Genomic DNA, 23,366 nt, shown 5'->3' with positions numbered 1-23,366 from the left:
TTCACTCGTGCAAGTATTATATTTTAATTTTTTGACTCTCTTGTGTACACTTTTTCTATTTCAGATTCTAGATTATTTTTCGTTCGACCTTTCTTCAGTCGAAATCCGCTGTGTTCAGCATACCATACTTTGACTTCATCTAATGTTTGTAGAAGATCCATTCCACGAGTCTCCGGTAGATACAATGCTATGACCGTGACGATAAAACACATACTTGCGAATATAGTCCCAGGAGCCCAAGGGATATGTAAAGCCTAACGGTAAAGATACGAATTAAAACAATTTTTAATTAAACGATTTCTCAAAACAAAAAACATATTTTAACGCAGATGCCCCTTAAATTTATGTACATGTAGTAAAAATTAACAGCTTATATGCTTGAAAGGAGATCGTAAATTTAATAAAGTAATCACTTCAAATACATACTTAGATTTTTTTTATTTATTATATTCAGATGAATTTGAGAAAGCAGACATCTTGCTCTAAAGGAAACTGCACTAAACCACACATACTTTAAAAGAACAAAGCGTAAATACTTTACGTTTTACGTTAACGGCAATCAATATGCATGAAAAAATGTCAAACAAATAAATACAAGTCATTAGTCCTTATCCTGATTGTTACTTGTTGTTTGTTTGGTGTGTTACCATAAACATTAAGCGAGTTTACCAATAGTCCAGCAAATGGAGATATCATGGCACCAATTCTTGAGAATGTCGAGCACATTCCGATTCCGACATTTCTTCAATAGAAAAACACAATCTGTCGGCTAATGTATTAATCAAGGAGAAAACCATTCAGCTTATTTTACTTTGGGTTCTTTTTTTACCTTAGATTTGTGGGATAGAGTTCAGGTGTAAATAAAAACAATACACTGAACGATCCGGTAACCGACATTTTCCCTGCAAACGTTGCTATTATGGAGAGCATTTTAAGAGTTTCATTTCCTCCTGTTGGAGAAAGAAATTACAAAGTTATTCATATTATTCATTAAACTAGATGAATCATCATTTTAAGGTAATATTAGTATGAGATCAAAATTATGGGAAAAGATGATTTTGGTATCAATGGAAACACAAATGTATGACCAATGCTCGGTTATCAAAAATATTAAAAGAGTGTAGACATTTGTCCACTAGTGGCTGTCAAAGTAAGGGAGGTGACTCTGTGTGATTTTTTCCCTTAAAATATAGACCATCTATCAATTTAAATAAATAAATCGAGGAGGACGTAAAATAAAAGAAAATAGATTTAAATTTATTAAACATGTAATATCTGTTCTTTAATTTAAAGCAATATAGAAAGTTATAACAACTCCTACAATTTACTCGCAGTTGCAGAGCTGTTGTCTAAATGTTTACAGTAAAATACATAAAATTTGAATACTAATGAAACTCTAATGTATTTGCAGAGAAATGAAAACAAAAAGCAACGTAATTTCCTTAAAAAATATATAAATCTATCAATGTATCCAAATTTCAGAAAAAAGTGGAGCCATTTTAAAACTATTCACCCAGAAATTCCTCTGATAGCTTTTCTCTGCAAAACTCTCATGTTTACGATTTACACTAAAATGTTTCTAAAGTTGTCTTTAATTTCAATTCAATAAAACAAATTAAATGGAAAATGAACATTGTATATTATTAAATGACTATATATTACCTGAACAATTATCATTTGTTACATTAAAGAAAAGTTAAATGTAATATATTGTCCTCACAATGCCAGTGGCCATTAATTGACCATTGACTAACAATGAAAAATGAGGAATACAATCGCTATAATATATTCTACAAAATACAGTGTAATGAAAATAAAAAAGCATATAATTTTCATAAAGTATAACAACTATTAATCAAAAAGTATCCAAATTTAAAAAAAAAGAGTGGAGACATTTTGTAAATATTTTACCCGAAATTCCTCTGAACAGCTTGTCAATGCAAAACTCTCATGTAAACGATTTACACTAAAATGATTCCAAGTACATTTCCGTATATTTCCAAACTAGACAATATTGAAATGATGATCATCTTAAAGGGCCCTGTTTTATTAATGGGCAATAGGATGAAAAGAATTTCGTACAATTTTGCTTTGACTTTGACTTATAACTCTCCAGCTGGCATAGAACTTCTAATTCAATCTCACTACCCCGTACATACAGGCATTTTTGTTCAATCTCAGCTAGATTAAGCAAATTGTAAGTGATCTACGGTTTAAAGCTGATCATAAAGAGATCCGCTATGAGATTCACATTGACTTGGTTTAAGGTCACTGCACGCCATTTAATTTAATTAAACAGCCCTGTCTCAGTAAAGTATTAGCCTAATAGGGCAAAGTAATTAAAGAGTAAATATCATCTTAAAATAGGATTTTTGCATGGTCAAATAAGCCTTTGCAATTGGCTTACAAACATTCAAGGTTCCTGAATATTCTTCGATCAAAGGCATCATGTGGGTGAAGCATGAGTCGGACTGGCGCAGAGGGAGAGAAGATGTGCTCCGTTTATGGAATTTTCGTACCATTTTGCTATGACCTTCACATTTGACATTGTAAATTGTTTCAAGAAATAAGGCTCAAGGTCACTGCACATTCTGTACCCAAAGACACTCTGTGGGTAAAGTATGACCAAGATTGGGCCAAGGGGAGAGAAGATATGCCCCGGACAAGCAATCTCGGACGGACAGACTGGTCACTACAGGGCATCTGCAGAATGGGGTCTTAATTATGTACATTAATTATTGATAATGAATATGGTACAAATTGTATTAAATTACATATATACCACAACTTTTATTTCAAGTAAAATAACAATTATATTTCAGGTTGTACAGTATAGTGTAGTATAAATTAATTTTTCATATTCCTATTTTTTAATGTTCGGGTTCGATATTCTGCAAAACAGTGCATTGTTTCACAATTTCAACGAACCGGTAGGGGACGTGTATTGCTTATGCAATACTCTTAGAATGCTTGTTTCTTTTACTTTTGGAGGCATTGGAGTCTTCTGGTTCAAGTGGTTTTCTTCATTGATGTCTGGAATTTGTAGGATATGTAATTTTCTGGCTAAATAAAATGTTAAATGAATTGGTAACCTTGATGAGATTATGATAAATATTTTTCTCCACAAATCTCAAAAAGGAAGGGCAAAAATTGCCTTCTTTGTTTGGAATTGTGGGTGCCTGAGATGGCCTTACTTTTTGCATGCTTGTTGTGTATTAGGTGTCAGGTCGGTAAAGTCAGCCACAAATCCAAAACTAATATGTCTTGTACGTTTTGGGGTTTTTCTGTTTGTAATAATTGCCGTTTCCGGTTTCTAAATAAAATGGCAGGGTTAGTACGTGCAACACGTGTGTCGTTGTGACTTTATATTCATGCCTCTCATATCCCCAAACCCGCGACCATAACATGCTGTAAATCTCTTAAGTTTTGCCAATCTTTCCGTGAAAAAAACTGATGACAACCCCATCATTTTGTTCGACTGAAAACAGGCACGTAGCAACGTTTTAGAAAGGGGGGGCAGACTCATCCTAAAAATCAAGACAAGCAGAAATAAAGGAAACAAAAGGGAATTTTAAATTTCCAGAATCTTTAAAATCCTAATCCGTTGGGGAGGGCTAGTTTATTACTTCAATTTCTCCTAATTTCCTTATTTTCATATCAATTTTTTTTTATATAATCCCGAAAAACGCCATGATTTTTCATTTTTTATATGTATATTTACAAAACTTTGTTGCTGCGAGAAAACAGCCCCCCCCCCCCCCCTTCGATGCTACGTGCCTGGAAATAATGCAATCACATTTCACATTCATTCAAAGTATTAAATAAACATGTACGGTTATATATAGAGAATACACACACAAATTATGATACAATAAAAAAAACCCTCACAAATATGAAGTACTTAAGGGCTTCATTTTTCTGGTTAACACTTACATCAACTCTATTCTCAGATTCTCAGAACCACTGTATTGATTGCTCGTGTGTTCTTTGGGAGACAATCTCATTGAAATTTTCATTGGCTTGGGAAATTCCTAGTGAAGTCTTGAAAACATCACAGAGAGCATTCTATAGAGCAACGTTACTTAACGGTTTCCCGGTTTGAATTTAGTTTTAGGATTCTCCTCAAATCTACACCACGACGATAAACATATCGATTGATTGCCAAATGCTAAAGCATTCAAATTACTTACATCCATTTCAAAACTATTTAATACTTGTCCTAATTAAGGGATGCCTCCGTGACCATCGTTTGATGGACTGTACTATGATTGATATTGTTTTAAACGTCTTTTCGTACCGGTTTCGGGGTACGTATAAAACTTCATTCACCTTTGCTTCTGACTGGTTTTTGTACCATTTTTTCGTTTTCGAGTGGCAAAGCGGCCTTTGGGACGTCCCATGTTCTGTAGTCTGTCAATTCGGGAAATCGCGCGCTGTAGTTACTATGTATATATCGGATACGGGTCGGTTGTCGTAAAAAGAAAACAAGGCGTACTCGATGAAAATGCCGTTATTTAATTGTTTTTTAGAAAAAAATTGTCACCAGTAAATTTAAATAAACAGCATAATTAATCATTTTATGTTTTATACACTTCAACTGATGTTACATTACTTGCAACATTCATTCTACTTTGTGTTAAAATTCTCACCCTCATACAACCTTATGGTTTACCTGAAAAGTAATTCAACAGAGTCGCAAGTGCCAAAGATGACCCTGTGATGGTATGGAAAAATATTGTAGCGGTTCGCCTTCCAAACCTGCAAAAAAAAGAGAAGTGGTATATTTGTATCAATGAACGATTTAAATATTTAACTAACTGATAGAAAACATTATCAGGACCATAAAATTAAAAATACGAGATTTATAACTATAAAATGCGCGAATGTTCACCAACACCTGTTATAAATAGGACTTGTGTAAAAAATATTCACTTAAAATTGATGATATTTTGCCAATAAACCAAAAAATGCCTGCACCAGCGTTACTGCCTACACCTTTGTTATTACAATACTAGCTGCAGGACTGTAGCTCCCGGTCTGAAAAATTCGGATGGACGACCTGGGAGCTACAGTGCCTCCCATAGTAAAAAACTGCAATTTACTGCGCACAAAAAATGTGCTAGTTTAGGACCGATTAATCTCATTTACGATCATATTCTGTACAAATATTTGATCCCAAAAAATTCCTCGGACATTTTACTACCGATATAGTCACTTAACTAGCCTCTTATATTCTTTTAAACACCATCAGCAGCCCTTTAAATCAAAGTGGTGCAAGTTTGTTTACATTTAAAAATGGCGACTCTCGATCTCGACGTAAATTAACATACTTCATTTTCCGAGGTCGGTTATCATTTTTAAGAGAAAGTCTGAGGCAAGTAAAGTGACGATATCAGTAGTAAATTGGCTGAAGAAATTAATGGTACTAATTCTTTTTACAGAATTTGTGTGAAAATAAGGTTAATAAGTCCAAAACCAGCGCAATTTTTTGTGCGCCGTAAATTGCAGATTTTTCCTATGGTAGGCACTGTAGCTCCCAGGTCGTCCATCCGAATTTTTTCAGACCGGGGGCTACAGTCTTGCAGCTATTACAATACGTGTGAAGTTATATCCATGTCCATCCGTAACAAATATTTCTGTCGCATTTATCTCGGCAACTATTTATCGCAGATGCTTGAAATTTTTACAGTGTTTGTTATGGCATGCCATATCGTGGGATATATTTTTGTACCAATCGGACGTCAACTTCCTGTTAAATGAGTACTTTGTTTATTTTAGCCAAAATTTTCAAACAAATTTTCCTAAAGATTTTTCAGCAGCTATTTATCGCAGATGCTTGAAATTTTAACACACTATTTGTTTAGGCATGTCATATTGTGGGATAAATTTCTGTACCAATCGGATGCCAGCTTTCTGTTAAATGTCGACTTCGCTTATTTTGCATATTCACATCAGAGCGGGGGTATCACTGGTGAGCATTGGCTCACAGATATCTTGTTACATGTAAGGTTTGCCTGATAAGTTGCCATTGTCGTAATGATTGGACATACTGTTAACAGGGTTACATTTTGCCAAGTGTGTGTGGTTTTGGTTTTGGTTTGGTTCGTTTGTTTGTTTTTTATTTTCCTTGGCATGTTTTTCTAACATACTCTATTGAATGAAAAATTATTTAGAAATGATTTACTTTCGCCCTCTGATAACAAAGGCAAAAGTAGACGAGGACAAATATTTCCCTGTGTACAGTGTAATATGCTGTGTTCTTACGTTGGCGTTATTCTTGTTTTAACGAACCTGTACTGCCTACGACAGTAAGTGTTAAATAAAACAGATGCAAACATAACTTGCCTTTTCAGCATGAAGAACTCTAATGCGAGAGATATGTATTCCACACAGGCCATGAAGAAAAAATTAAGGAAACGATTCCCCGCTAAGGATGTGGAAGTCAATGTCAGGCCAAAGTAGGTCAGCGTATTAGTTACCCTAAAAATAAGCAAAATATATATTTTCGTCACTTTACTCCAAAGCTAAATTTGAACATTTTTCTATTTCTTCACTGAATGGTAAAAATCAAATGATATGGAATAAGTATAGTAAGTACTGGAATAAGTATAGTAAGTACTAAATCAAATTCGTATGCCATTGATTGGGAAATATATACCCAACACTACACCACTTAACAATTTATAGAACGTCAACTGCCTTAACCGAAAAAAAAATGTTATGATTTTGAAATTAAAATTCCTAATTAGTGAAAAATGAAATACCGGGGAATCATCAGAATTCGTAGTGGTTCAATTTTCTTGGTATTTGTGGGTGGCCCTTACCCATAAATTTGCATACTCGACGAAGGCTTATTATAAAAGATTTAATTTTCCTTCTTTAACTAAAAACGTGTCCACAAAGGAACATCCCCATAAATAAGCAAACACCCCAAATCCACGAAATTTTATCCCCACAAAAGTAAATAATTCAACCGTTTTCTAATTTTTTTTTTACCAACCCAACTATCTAAGCTTATTTGGATTTTTGCTACATGATTTGTTTAAAGTTTACTTGATTTTTCAAATATCCAAAATATACCATGTAAAACACATCAGCATCGTTATAAGCAAAACAGATTTGTTCTGTAGGATAGTCAGTATCGAATATTTCTCAACAGTGAGGGATTTGTCAACATTTTCCAAAAGAGATTCCTCCACATCAGGTTTTTTTGTTTTGGAAAGTTTTATTTTCCTGGTGACGTTTTTCTTTAATTCTCCATAATTCAATTTGTTCCACTTTGCTACTTTGTGTAGTATTTTGTCGACTTCATTTGTTTTTCCGTTGGCAATCAGCCATCTTAATGATTCGTCTTGGACCCTGCAAATAACAATAATACTGATCATTTTAAAATATAACATCTGGAAAGTAAAATAAAATCATTATGATATCGATTGTCTTGTCTGATGAATTAAACTGAAAATGTACAGTTTTCCACTCTATTTTAAAAGCTGTAAATTTGTGGATCCGCTCGATATACTAAACGAAGTAAAGCGCCTTTTCCCATTATTTCGCCTACATCCGTGTTCAAAAGGAAAGTACCTGTTACTAAAAATAGATACATATTTTGAGAAAGCTTTTGATTCTGTAGTTTGGGAATTTATACAAAATACGCCCAATTATTTTCATTTTGGCCCATTTATCTGTAACTGGATTAAAACTTTTCAATGTAATGCTATGTCCTGTGTGTCCCAGGCAGGCAGGCATTTTATCAAACTTTTTTTAAACTTGGGCGAGGCTGTAGACAAGGGGATCCAATATCGCCTTACATTTTTTTTATTATGTGCGGAAATATTGTCAATTAAAATTAAAAATAATGAAGATATGACAGGAATCAAAATTAATAACATCCAATATTTAATATCACAATATGCAGATGATACATCAATAATCCTTGATGGAACTGAAAAATCATTAAAGGCAACCATGAAAGAAATAGATGACTATTATAAATTATCTGGTCTTAAAATAAACCAAGAAAAAACTCAGATTGTGTGGATAGGAAGTAAAAAATATTCTTAAGAAAAAATCTGTTCCGAAATAATTTTCAATGGACAACTCAATTCAAACTTTTGGTCATATATTATGATGTAGATTTAGATAAAATTGTAAAACTTAATTATGACAAGAAACTTTTTAGCATAAAATCTGTAATAGAACACTGAACCAAACGACACTTGACTCCAATTGGAAGGATAACACTGGTTAAGTCTCTTTTAATTTTACAATTAAACCACTTATTTATAGCCTTACCAAACCCTAAGAGTAAAACATTAAAAGAATTGAACAATATTCTATTCAATTTTATTTGGAATTCAAAATGTGATAAAATTAAAAGACAACTATATACTCAGAAGTATGAACATGATGGGTTAAGGATGGTTGATAGTTCTTCCTATATTAAACGATTAAAGTCTACTTGGATTAGGAGATTAATGAAGGATAATAATTCAAAATGGAAAACACTGCTGAAGAATTCAATTAATATAGAAAAGCTATTAAATACAGGTTCAGATTATATTATGCAAATGCAGGAATTGTTAAGAAATGATTTTTGGAAGGAAATTACCATAGATTTTAAAGAAACCCAAGATAACTTAAATGTAAAATCATGGCAGGATTATTGTTGCCAGCCATTGTGGAACAATAATAAATTTAAGATAGGAAATATCAGTCTTTTTTTTTTTTTATAAATCATGGTGTGTTAAAGGAGTAAGATGTGTAATTGACTTGTTTGATGAAAATGAAAACTTTAGATTTTGAAATTTTACAAAGAATATTAAATATTCAAATGAATTATTTAACATATATGGGAGTAAGACAAGCTGTACTTTCAGATCTAAGGAAATACAACTTCATGATCATTAGAAATGAAGTTTTCAAACCTTTTATACCATTTAATATTAAAACCTTTGTATTAACCAAAAAAGGTTCAAAACCAATGTATGATATATTAAATCAGACAAATTTAACACCAGTGGGAAAAGAGAAATGGAGTAGAAATTTTGTTTTAACCCAAGATTTCTCTTAGTAAACGTTCATTATATATGCAATATTCATGTAATTGTTGTATTGCTTTCTTAAACACACTTTGTGTCCTTGAAAATTTGTGATGTATGTAGAAGCAGTTGGCATATTAATCTATTGAATCTACACTACCTGAGGATACTTCGACACAAGTTTCAGCTTTCCTGGCTGATTAGTTTCTGAGAAGAAGATTTTTAAAGATTTACTCTATATATTCCTATGTAAATCTTCGACCTAACATTGTGCCCCATCCTACCCCCAGGGGTCATGATTTTCACCTCTTTGAATCAACACTACCTGAGGATGCTTCCACACAAGTTTCAGCTTTCCTAGCTGATTAGTTTCTGAGAAGAAGATTTTTAAAGATTTACTCTATATATTCCTATGTAAATCTTCGACCCCGCATTGTGAAAATTTCTCATTAATTTCTAACTATCGCCCATTGAAAAAGGGTGTGGCCCTTAATTTTCATAACTTTGAATCCCCTTTGCATAAGAATGATTTGTGCCAAGTTTGGTTGAAATTGGCCCAGCAGTTCTTGAGAAGATGTTAAAAATGTGAAAAGTTTACGAACAGACGGACGACGGACAAAATGTGATCAGAAATGCTCACTTGAGCTATCAGCTCAGGTCAGGTGAGCTAAAAATGATGGAACGAACATAACTTATGAACTGTTTCTTCCAGTTACCTTGAACTTGCCAAATGACCTTGGGTCAAAATCACGACACGTCCTCTAGTTACCTTTGTGTGAGGGAATAACTCTAAAAATTTCTTCAAAAGAGAAAGAGATGGACATGACAAGAATTATGCACTTTTTCTTTTAGTTGCCCTTCATTTGCCCAAATTATCTTGTGTCAAAGTCACAGCGTTAACACACTCTCAGTTAATCTTTGAATAAAGTCAAAACATCCAATATTTCTCAAAGAGAAAGATATGGACCGGACCCGAATTTTTTCTTCCAGATACCTTGAACTTGTCCAAATGACCTTGGGTCAAAATCACGCCACACCCTCGCCTGATTTTTTTGTGATGAAGTACCTTTTAATATGTCAAAAAACGACAGGACACAAATTGTGCACTTTTTCTTCTAGTTACCTTGAACTCGCTCAAATGACCTTGGGTCAAAATCACGACACACTCTCGGGTAATCTTAGCAAGAACTACATTAGAAAGATATGGACCCGACACGATTGCACATACAGACGGACAAGGTGATACCTATATTACCCCAATAAAAAAAGCTTTGTTTGTGGGGGTAAATTTAAATATTAAAATTTGAATAGATTAAACAAAATGTCAATGGGCCATATTGCTCACATGAACTTTTTTGTATCCTTTACTGTATTTTCATTGAAAGAAAAAGTGAGCAGAGGAGTGTTCAGTAGAACTTGGGTGCTAGCGAGCGCACGCCAAATTTCCAAATACCTGCAAAAAATAATTTTGGCGAGCACTCGCTCTCTTGAACACGCCTTATATACATTTACATCAAGCTCCTACATGTACATCGAATTCATCTAAATATAATAAACCATTTTTTGATTAAAAGGTCCAAAGTTTCCAAGAAAATGGAATGTTAATTTTCTAGTCATGCCGGTGTAGATATTAATGTCTAGATACTACGCAGTGTGTAGATATTAGCCTTATAGCCTATTATTTTAGATTTTAAGGATAATGTTTATTAAGTTTTTCGAAATTGTTCGTAGTGGTTTAAGAGTAGTGGCGAGGACAAAAACACTTGACTGGTTGACTGAAGACGGGTCAAAAACATTATACTTCAGCAACATTTTACATCTGCTAGATTTTTAAAATATTTCTCGGGCAATGGTTCTTGAAAATAACTTTTTAATACACACTATACTTTTTCACTTTATCTTGGTTATTTACCCATTACAAAGGGGTAAATCTTTTAATCATTTAATAAAACCTTCCGATAAGTATACTTTTTACGATGTTTGGTTAGATCTGGCGAGGTGGTTCTTCAGAAAATGTCAAAAATTGACAAAATAGTTCAAATAAATGGACGACAAACAGCAGGTGATCAAAATAGCTCACCTTGGCTAAAGTAATCTAAAATTAAATTTTGATCTTGCAATTGTTATTATAATATATTGTGTGTAAAATAAATCGAATTCTTATGTTTTAAGATACTATAAACATTTTACATAAGTCATATATAAAATGCAATTTTTAACTATACTTGCCAATATTGAATTAAACTTAGGAATGAGAAACAACTTAAAGTAATCTGCAAGTATCTCCACGAGTAGTTTTGAAGCAGGTATGCTAAGGCGGAGAAGACGAGTAGGCCTGTTGTCCAGACAAAAGACCCACTGAGCTCACATATGAAGCGGATCTTTTGTGGGAAAAGTTCTAATGCAAATACCGAACCGGACATTACAATTCCCTAAAATTATAAAAAAAAAAACAATTCCAGAAGGAACACTTATTTATTTAGTGTCTAAAAATGCAATTCGACTTAATTTTTAAGCAATATCAAAAATCAAGATACCTGTTGAAAAACACCTAAAATGAACTTCATTATTGCCAGTGTCGTATAATTTGGAGCAAAAGCGACACTAATTCCAAGAATCAAGATCATCAGGTTAGAACAAAGATGTACTGTTTTCCTGCCAAGTCTGTCACTGAGAGAAGAGGCAAAGGCTGCTCCAACCAGCTGACCAGCCATAACCAGTGTCTGTATGAGTTCCGCCAGACTGGATTTATCGCATATCAAATCAAACTGCAAAAGGAAAAAAATGCTTCCATGTAAAGTTATGAAACCCAAAAACTGTCATTCAGGTATTTCATTCACCCGAACACGTTACCTTGGACGAAACGACGTGTAGAAACACGTTTGGAACAAAAATAATATGACAACCACTTCACTAGCAAGGCATATCCAATGAATGACGAAACAAGCAGACTAACCAGCCACAGATACTTCAAAAATCCTCGATAAGTGTAGATCGTTTTCCTGTGTATAATATAACATCGCACATGAGCAAACTACACACTGTGGCAGGTCGAGCAATGTCAATGATCGCATGGATTTTTAGAAAAAGAGCGTTTTTGTAGGAACGAATGGAAACGATGTTACGTTGTTACTTTCTTGGATTGACTATCATTTAGCTAAAGTGTTGGATGTACTTCCGCTGGGGTTTCAAAAATGATGCAGACGTTATGCATTCTGTATGAACGACACACGTGTTCGATGTGCATGCGAAGTAAGGCAGCACTCTATGTGCAAAATATTACGGATACCTTGGAAATTCTTTCAAAGAATAAATATATTTGGTATTTTATTGATTGTTGATTCCTTTATTATTGATTACAAACATTTTACTACATTGTGTAGTTCATGCATTCAGAAGTCCGTCCAACCTGAATGCCTCGATCAGAAAGCAACCGACCCTAACTTTCTCAATCGGTATACATGTATATACCCCAGTGACAGTAGAAGAGCAATCAAAACTAATATGGCGAATAATATATCTTTGAAGAATGGTTTCAAAATCTTTCACAAGAAAAAAAACCAGAAAAAAGATCCACATGGGTAAAAGCATGTAAACTAAAAAGCTTTTGCCCATGTTGATCTTTCGTACAGTGTTTTTTTTTCTTGTGAAAGATTTTGAAACCATTCTTCAAAGTAGTCTATTCCTTAGTTGGTATCAACTAAGACTTTTGCCATTTACTACCAGGCCTTGAAGCAGGTTCAGTAGTATTTCTCTTTGCTGCACAAGCAGGTGACGAACGACGATGTTGATTTTTGATTAACCACAAGTCCAGATAAATGCGAACCTGTCAAGACCTCAGATACTGCCCTATTACAACCATCAGCTTTGTGAAGACTGGAAGCTATTGCTAGCCCAAACGGCATTCCCCTGAATTGGTAATGCATTACTGGAGAACAGAACCGAAGGAACTGTCTGTGGTGTAGATTGATTACAATATGAAAGTATGCATCCTTCAGGTCTATTGAAATTGTCCAATCTCCTTTTCTGATAGCTTGTCGAATTGATCGGAAAGTGTTAATCTAAACATGAAGCACATACAAGTGAACATTCAGAGTTTTTACATTCAATATTAGTTGCAGACCTCCGTCGTTTGGAACTAAAAAGAAGGTGCTTTAAAAACGCATGTCTTCCTGGCTATTGCGTACAGACACTATTGTTCCTTTCTTTTTCCGAATAAAGTATTTATTTCTTCGGATATACACATATTTTGGTGTAACGAACTGTATAAAGTTTATCTTACACCGCTTCCTGTCGGCCTTAAGGAAAATTGGAGTAGAAGTCCTTCCTGGACTAAAGACCACGGGTCGTACGCTATCTGCTTCCATTTCTCCAGGTATTCCGTCAGTCTTGCACTGACCGATGAAATGTTTGTTTTCCATTGATCTATTGTTTATTAGCGAAACCCTAACCTTTAGTTGTCTAGTTTTTAAAACTCTGTCGAGACTGCTGCGGGTACTGTCTGTTCTGAAAGGACAAGTCGTCCTTATCGTTCTGCCTATAAAATCTATGAAATCTCTTCTTTTTAGGAGTTCAGTATCTTGTCATATACGAGGCTTTTGGCCCCTCTAGTCGTCCGACTTGCTCTTTAAGTTCGTCTGCTTTGAATCTTTAAGATGCTGAGTTTCCTTTGCATCCCTAAGATTTTTCGCACTGCTATGTAACACCTTTACAAAACTTTCCACCAAACAATTTTGAGACAATTGCAGACTGACACATTAACTTGTTTTCGGTTGCTTTATTTTTAAAAGTCATGTATTTAAGATAAAGGCCGATACTAACTCGGTATAATGACGAAAAAAATCTCCGTAGAATATTGACCGAGCGGTCAAATTTCTACGGAGAAAACTGACCTAGAGTCAGTATTCCATGATAAGTAGGGTTCTTTTTCTACAGTAGAAAACACTTTCAGTCATGTAGATTCATGACCTCCCACACCATGAAAACTGGCCCCATAGAATTTTGTCCCGGCTCATAACGTAGAAATATAAGAAATTGGAAGCGATACGTGTGGCATTCATGTTTGGCCAGGGGCGGGAAACCAAATGAAAAATTTGGCAGAACTATGGATGCACCTCCCATTTTACCATCTTACATCTATATCATAAGTTTGTCCAAAGCGATGTTTGTTTTATTTTTAAGTACTTCGTTAGCTTGCCTTGTGGAATCCCTTCGCTAACAAACAATTTAACAAAAACAAGCAACACTTTTTGGCGAATAAAGAGTTGGTTTGAAAATTTGAAGCTAAATTTCTCTTGTCAGTCGAAGATTGAATCCTAGACAACACTGAGATGGGGGCCCCGCTTAAATAATTGACAATAGGATGGAAAGCATTCCAGAGAGTTTTTCTTTGACCTTGACCTAGAACTTAGAAATTTTCCAGCTGGTATAAAACTTTAAAATCTCATTACCCCGTACATACAAGCATTTCTGATCAACATGGGCAAGAGTAAGCAAATGGAAAATAATCTACGGTCTAAAACTGATTATAAAGATATTCGCTATAACCTAAGCTTCACATTGACGTGGTTTAAATTATAAAGTCACTGCACACCATTAACCGAAAAGCTATGTAAATGTGAAGTAGGAGCAAAAAAAGGGCCAATGATTTATATGCTCTGAAAGAAGAATATTTTGCGTGATCTAATGCGACATTGACACTTGATTTACAAACATGATTTAAAGTCACTGCACACCCTTAATCGTAGGCACCCTGTTAGCAGGTATGATCAAGATTGGACCAAAGGTAAAAAAGATATGCTCTGGACAAGGATTTTTCATATAATTCTGCCATGACCTTCACATTTAGCCTTTAAACTTGGTTCAAAATCACTGCACAAGCTTTACTCAAAAGCTCTGTTTGTGTAAAAAAAAAATGAGTCAAATAGGGTTAAGTGGAGAGTATAAACGCTCTGAAAAAAATCTTTGCGTGATCGAATATGACCTTGACCTACAAACTTCATTCAATATAACCGCACAACGTTGACCATAGGCACCCTGTGAGTGAAGTTTGAGCCAGATTTGACCAAGGGGAGAGAAGATATACTCCGGACAAGGACTCTCCATATAATTCTGCTATGACCTTCAGCTTCGAACTAGAAACATGGTTCACTGTTTATTCTTGTCCAAAAGGCTCTCTGTTAGTGAAGTATGAACCAGATTGGGCCAAGGGGAGAGAAGTTATGCACCAGACAAGAGATCTCGGACGGAAGGACAGATGAACGGAAGGACAAATGGATGGACTGACAGACTTATCATTATAGGGCGCCTGCAGAGAGGGGCCCTAATAACGAGACAGTCATACATTGACTGTATCGTCGAACTCTGTTTACCTGACGGATGCATTTTGTCTCAAATAAACTTCATAATTTATAAATCAGATCTGCAAGATCCCCTTCCCGACTTTCTGTATGCACAATGCAACGGGTTAATGATGATTTTTTCCGAGAATGGTAATAAAAACAGCTGTGTTTCTACCTTTAAAAACTGCTTTATATATATACAAGTATTAATGCCTGGAACAGTTGGATGGAAAATCCAATGAAAGTTAAAGTTATGAAGGAATATGACCGTATTTATTACTAGATTCAAATGTCGTCGATGGTATTAAAAAATAGCTGTTGTTTCTACTTAAAGAAACTGCTTTAAACAAGTATGAATGCCTAAGACACTTATATGAAAAATCCGAGAAAAGTAAAAGTTATATATGAACATGGCCGTATTAATTACTAGATTCAAATGTTCATAAAAACCAGGGTTTTATTCAATTATCCAAATGTGATGATGCATGCAATAGCGGATCTAAGGAGTGGGTGAATTCAAACTGTATTAATTCATTTAGGCACCGACCTCCCCCTCCCATTTTAAGCAAACACAATTATCCCTCCCTTCTTTCCACCCCGTGAAATTTCTGGATTCGTGCATGTGATAAGATGCGCCTATTTCAGGCCCGTGGTGAATAATAAATCTCTCATGGCAATAAAGACCGTGATGAATTATTTTCTTTTCCCCTGTAAATTAACTGGTATTTGTTTCTTTATACAATGCGAGTTTTTTTATTCAATCAAGTTCATGTGACTGAACGCTGTCAGGGTTTAGGAATTTAAAAAATAATTAGTTATTTTCACACTTTATCAGTCAAAAACTATTATAGTTAACTAATTTGGAATTACCTCAGTGACAATGGTACTCTCTTTATCCAACAAATATTTATATCCATTTGTACAACCTTGGACGGACTTGAGCTCAAGGCCATTGGTGTCGTTGTTGTATAATTTGATTTGACATTTTTCGTAGATGACATAGTTAGACTCATTGTACATCGAATGATTAACATTGGTAGGCGCTGCACACTCGAATCCTGGTCTGTAGGCTTGAATGATTAAAAAAAAACTTAAGAAAAACAGCATCAGAAGTACAGCAAAAGTTCAAATTCCGTGATGAAAATATTTTCATTATACAAAAGACGAAAAGGGGCATAAAGACAAGAACTACTGATAATACATACATGTTTTTATTATTCAGACAGTTGAATAAAAAAAAATTTGAAAGTTATCCAATTTCATTACAGAAATTTTTAATGTATACTGGTTGAAAATCATATGACATCGAAAAATAAAAGAGACACACAAAATATGTAATGTATATAAAAATGTTCCAAAAGAAATATTTTTCTATTGAGTTTTTAAAGATAAAGATTAAGAATACAATATTTGAATTCACGATACATAGATGACAGTTGTTTTTAAAGCTTAGTAACGATCATTAGTTAGGTATTGTGTGTAATATAATTTACAAGTGAAAGTTTCAACTCTAAAATTTAAATAATAATAACATAATATTTAACAAACTCGTACCGATAAAAACACCAATTAAGAGCTGGAAACCTGCTTGCCAAAGATGGAAAAGCAGAAACGCAAATTGGAGAGTTTGGTATGAACCCCATCGACCATACCTAAAAAAGGAACGGTAAGTAAATTTAAAATACAATATTTTGTTGTGATTTCATGTGAATTGAACAGAAGAATGCTGGGATAGATGTTAGTTTTATCAATCATTCGCTAAAAGGTATGCAAGTTTTATTTAATTTTTCGGCCGGGCTTTCTTCCGTCTTTTTATACGATATAAAATCCGTATATATTGAACCTCAACTTTTACACTTATCGATAGTTTGAGCAATGCTTTAGTTGAAAAGTGTTGCTAGAATCCTTAGTGTTTTGTGTTGTTTTGATGCATAGGTTTTACGAGAACCGTATGAGTGAATGTTTAATTAAGAAAACATGGGAATCTTGTAACGGTTTTGATCAAACTGAGATGTTTTGCCTTCACTTTATATATTTATTGTATTTTGGAAACCGTGGCGTAGTGTTGTTCTATCTCATTTTATGTTAATGAATATATAAAGGTAAGCTATTAATAGTTTTCATGTGATAATGCACCGTACTACCCAATTTTATTGCATTGACACTTATTTCAAATAATTATAGTAAGTTTTTGATCTGATTCAAAACAGTTATTCAATCTCACGATTTTGAATGCAACAGTCAAAATAAGACGCTTAATTGCCTATATGCTTCATTAACACACCCGCGTATGTGAGACTAGGTTAACAAATAGTAAATAAATTGTGAAAATATATAGGTTAGAATGACTGTAATTTTTAAAGATGATGATGAAAATTCTTTTTATTTATATGCTAAAAAAACGACCAGGAGTACCGCCATTTTATCTTAATTATGATCAACGAGCAAAGAGGAAGGAAAAAGAAATAGCAAACAAGATCTTAGATGAGAGTGTTTTGACAATTAAAAACATTGGTAATCACAGATTACATAGCTCACGGAGACGAGGTATCACCTCTATGAGGAATCACCTTTATGAGGCCACCTTTTTCGTATTACATGTATATAAAAACATAGTTAATGATCTTGGATATTCACGGATACTGTTTTGACACAATATCGTATATGATATGTTTATGATAATTTAATAATCATTTAAAACGGTAGTGTAAGACGAGGCATCACCTTTATGAGACCAACTTCTTCGTATGTATACATATCATACTGTAATATATACTAATATATAAATAGTGCCTGTTTGGGAGGGTAACAGTTAAAATTGACACCCCGAGAAAACCATTGTCAACCGACGCGAAGCGGAGGTTGACAATGGTTTTCGAGGGGTGTCAATTTCAACTGTTATCCTCCCAAACAGGCACTATTTATTTTGTTATACTGAATGTCTTTTTTAAAATTTTTAAGAAAATTTTACTGCTTTTATATAGGAATAACGTGAATTCTACAGCGAACCATACGCGCATAATTTTCGCGCATGTAACATTTTTTAATGTTACCCGTTGCCAAGTGCGTTGCTAACGCTGAGGGTAATAGTAAATATCATTAACTGTGTCTTAACCAATCAGATTTCAGTATTTAACATGAAAGTATAACTACAAAATATTGCATTATATGATATGACATTGTATTAAGATATGATTTGTATCATATGATATGGCATTGTATCATTTGAAACATTACTGTATTTGATCACATAATACAATATCAGTATATATTATATGTGATATAATAAAGTATCATTTGATAAACAAGATGTAAGTATAATCGGAGCGATTATAAAAGTCTCATAAACGTATGAGGTCATGATTGGTGGTAGGGATGATCCACATGGTCAAACTTTACAAACAAAAAGATTAACTAGTTGATTATTTCTATTTCTGATTATGTTCCCCAAGGATCATTCATTGTAGATCAGGTGACCCAACATGATACAAGAAGCAAGAATATATATGATTTATGGAGTTGGATCTCAACTGTTTCCTAGGTATTTGGACATTTTCTGTTCAAAAAGAGGGGGACCACCCCCGAGGCACGTGACCTTCATGCCATTTGATGCCGTTAACACAAGGACAAGAATACTTATGGTTTAGGGATGGGAATCTCAACCGTTTTCAAAATTATTCAGGAAATTTTTGATCAAGGGGGTCAGAGCCACCCCACCCCTGGGGCCCATAACTTACATACCATTTGATGCTCCTTACACAAGATACAAGAATATATATGGTTTAGAGGTGGGGATCTCAACCATTTTCATTCTGTTTGGGGGGGGGGGGGGGTCAGGGGCCCATGACTTTCAGACATGTACCACTTGATGCCAATTAACACACACACACACACACACACATATATATATATATATATATATATATATATATATATATATATATATATATATATATATATATTTTTTTTTTTTTTTGGGGGGGGGGGGAGGGGGGGGTGGAATCTCAATGGATATTGAGATATTAGAGCACTTCCTGTTTCAGGGGGACGGAACCACCCCATAAGGTCATAACCTGTATGCCATATGATGTCCCATTACTCAAGGAACAAGAGTATGGTTTAGGGGTGGGGATGTCACTATATTTTAAGATATTAAGTAATCCTAAGCCTGGGGTCGGGGATGAGTCCTCGGGACAATTTCTAATGTTCCATATTTATTGCAATAACACTCAATATAATTATGCATCTGACGGGATTTCAATATGCCAATATCTTGAACGGTTTTCGAGATATAACTATTTACAATATACATTTTTCCCATAAGATTTAATGGTAGATTCCACCCTCATTCGACCTCCCAAAAATATGGTTGACCAACCCCAAATAAAAAAATCTAAACCAGAGTTTACAACTAAATATGCAGGCCTATCATATCCTTGAGCTTATGGACAGTTCTGTTTAGCCATCTCTGAGAAACTCGATGGACAAGTTCAGAGCGAGAGAGAAGAAACGTACAAAAACAATAGATCTCCAAACTTTTTTGGGATACTTATATATCATATCACATAATGCATAACAAAATTGTAACATTGATATCATATTGTGTGACCTGCAACAAAAAAAAAACCTGCAACAAAAAAATTAACCAGGTCCGGACGCCGAGTCTCAGTGAGCTGAAAACAGTAAGATGTTATTTTTAATAAGTTTCATGTCAGATAATCAAAAATGACTAGCAGTTCTGAAATGAGTTACATCAAGACAATATTTTGTTTACACGATTGATTACAACCCCAAAAAACCCAAAAATTATGTGTATTTTCGTAAGTAAATCAATTCACAGATCTAGTAGACTTTTCTTTTAACTATCCTTAAAAGAACTTTTAAAAATTTTAAATAAAGATCAAAAACTACTTCTGTCTGACTTCTGTAAAATAATGTTTAACCATTGACGAAAATAGCTGCAAATAAACAGATCTTTCCAACGGATTAACGATAAAGATTTTAGCATATCGAGAAATTACGTACTTTTTCATCAGCTTAATTACATTTATGTCTTTAAATTGTCTCCCTTACTGATGAAAAGTACATACCTTTTATGCACGAAATTGGCGTGAATACGTAATAACTCTCATTTTTTAGATGAGAACACGTGTCAGGGCAATGCATATATTATTTGTGTTTGTTTTTGTTACCAAAACCAGTGATTTACACTTCAAATCTATTTTAAATTTCTGCCTATTCAATCATAACATTATCTAAAATTAGGACTATAATGGCAAAAATGAACACATAAATATTTTTTTAAAAAATCAGCTTAGAACATAATTAGAACAAGAATTATAACCCGAAAAATCTCATTCACTTTATAATGATAATTCTTATAAAATATACAATAATGGTTAAATACAAAGCCTAAATCGCCTAGTTGCGAGTCCGATAGGACCAACAACTTACTGGAAAAAAAAATCTTTAAAAATGCCAAATTAAAAGTAAAAAGGAACCGACAAGACTTTTTAAATTTGAGTCAAGATTTCAAATATAATACATATGCAATACAAACTTTGTAAATATATATGGAACAACTTTACTTATAAATGGAATGGCAAGTATTTTATAAATAGTTCCAAAATTCTTCGTGACGTTTTTCTTCACTAAAACAACACACTTTATTCCTACAACACCCGCTTCGATTTTTTCAGGTTCAAATCTTAACGAATGCCTATTCGATACAAGTGCGAGTTGCGGACATTCTTTTGTTTAAAAAAGCTTGTTTTGTGGTTATCACGCCTTCACGATATGAAAATCCGATTTAAGTTAATGTACTAGGTTACCATAGAGGACGTTTACATTGCCAACCAAATTGTCATACATCATACAGGTATGCTTGCACACAATCACAAAATCAAAAAATTTCGTTACGACAATGATTTTGTCAGGTATCTGCAGATCACTACACAAATTAAAAGTAGCTTGCATTATATGGCTCTAATTTCACCTCGGGGATAATGGTTTCAATAAAATGGAATCTACACTACCTCTATATATTCCTATGTAAAAATTTGTTCCCCCTCCCCCGCCATTGAGGCCCCCTTCTACCCCCGGGAAATCATGATTTGAACAAACTTAAACCTGAGGAAGCTTTCACACAAGTTTCATCTTTTCTTGTCAAACGTTTCTAATTTAAAATATTTTAAAAAAAACACAAATTTTTAATATTATTTAATTATCTCCCCTTCAAAGAGGGCATGGTCCTTCATATTTACAAACTTGAATTTCCTTCACCCAATTATGCTTAGTGCAGTAGGTAAAGGAAAAATAAAACTGCACGATATATCAATTATAACCTTTTCTAAATTACAATGAAGAATCAAACCTATAGACGTTGTCCAGGAAGAATCAGGATTGGAAACTATCCTATTCATTAGGGAAGAAATTTATTCTAAAATCAATTTTTTTATCAACAAACATTTCTCAAATCTTAATCCAATTTAATTGGTAATATAAATGGCGTACCTAATATTCAGTGGATTAGTAGTGGAAAATAAAAGGATGAATTGGTTGGAAAAATTTATAGGTTTGATCGATATCAATATAATTCAACGTGTCAGATTGTTCTTGCATCAAAACCATTGTCAGTATAATCATAGAAACATTAAAGCTTTCATTTCCAATATTTAATTTGTACTTACACGTAGTCTTCATCAAGTTTTCTTTTCTCATCTACTTTGTCCTCATTCTTAATTTTGTGATCCGTCTCCATCATTTGAAGAGCGCTATTCCTGACGATCTGCTATTGTGGAAATCGCTTAACAAGGCTTAGAGTAGCGGTAGGTAGTGTCGTGTATATGAATTTTAATGAGATTAATATCATGCATACGGTTTTCCCTAATGTATAAACGGCGCGGAGGGCCCTTGGCCGGGTACTGTTACATTTGAACTACTTTCATGTTTTGAATTTAATCGCTATCATATACCAACATCTAGTGTTTTCCTTCTTACGTGTTAAAAAATTATTATATTATATAAAAAACGGAATATATTTAATACGACATTTGTTAGTGTGGTAGTGGGTTGTCGCAAATATCAACAAGTCCACTTAAGGGTTTTTCATTTATTCAGATACATGTATAGGGATTAAATGATTAAACCCTGTTTAAGGAACAAGGTTTCACAATCACCTATGCTTAGCTGCTGAATGTAACTCTAACAATGGTACTCTCTGACATAACTGACTGCTTTCAAAATGTTGATCAAAGAAATAAAAAAGCTCTTGAAGAAAACAGGTCTTTCTCTTAAGAATACTAGCCTTGGTCTGTTACAACAGCTACTCAGTTAGAGTGGGAAAAATTATAAAACACATTCTATTGGCTAAGTAAACCACCTGATCCTATCCACATGTATGAAAGTGGCCATACAGGTAAAATGACGTAAGGCTATAAAATATCAGAAGCCACTAGAATAGGTAATTTAACTAGACACGATCTCGTTGCGAGCAACGAGGAGGTCTTCCGTCCGATTTTTTAAAAGGAAATATGACATCATCGACTTTGAATTTCGACAATAAAACATGATATGGTTAAAAAGAGTGAAGTACTTATGCTTTTTTGTACCGGTTTTTTCTTAAGTCTTAAGTTACTTTCTTTCGTAAGTTCTCTTACATTGCTTTATTAAATACTCGCATTTCTTCCAATTAAGATAAAAAAGATTAAACTTCTTTACCTCTGGTCCCTAAAAACCCTAATTGGGTAACACAAGAGAAAATCATTATATTGTTAGTATATAATAACGTATTATACCTAATCTATCTTTAATAACCTTTCCCAAAATGGCTCTCTTGAAAGGGCTACAGATAAACGATTTTAGAGCCCTTTGATCCGCTAATTTAAGGGACCAGCCCCTTTTTCTTGATATTAAATGAAAGGACATTTAAATCTTAACACATTTTGTCAACAAATGTTCAAAAATTCGTTACCGTTTTGGAGATATA

At 33.9% G+C, this 23,366-nt stretch overlaps 1 protein-coding gene across 1 annotated transcript; it reads right to left on the bottom strand.

Moving 5' to 3' along the window:
- Positions 1–22,211, bottom strand: LOC128177858 (organic anion transporter 3-like). Its single transcript, XM_052844751.1, has 11 exons — positions 22,069–22,211; positions 16,934–17,031; positions 16,250–16,449; positions 11,576–11,806; positions 11,268–11,470; positions 7,081–7,359; positions 6,346–6,480; positions 4,673–4,758; positions 830–950; positions 670–742; positions 1–254 (listed from the first exon to the last, which is right to left on the bottom strand). The coding sequence occupies exons 1-11, from the start codon at positions 22,140–22,142 to the stop codon at positions 24–26; spliced, it is 1,731 nt and encodes a 576-aa protein (XP_052700711.1). The 5' UTR covers positions 22,143–22,211; the 3' UTR covers positions 1–23.
- Between the last annotated feature and the right edge of the window lie 1,155 nt (positions 22,212–23,366).

The sequence above is a fragment of the Crassostrea angulata genome, chromosome 3, assembly GCF_025612915.1.
Source record: "Crassostrea angulata isolate pt1a10 chromosome 3, ASM2561291v2, whole genome shotgun sequence".
Classification (NCBI taxonomy): Eukaryota; Metazoa; Mollusca; class Bivalvia; order Ostreida; family Ostreidae; genus Magallana; species Magallana angulata.
Note: the sequence above shows the minus strand (reverse complement) of the source record. Positions and strands in the feature narration are given on the sequence as shown.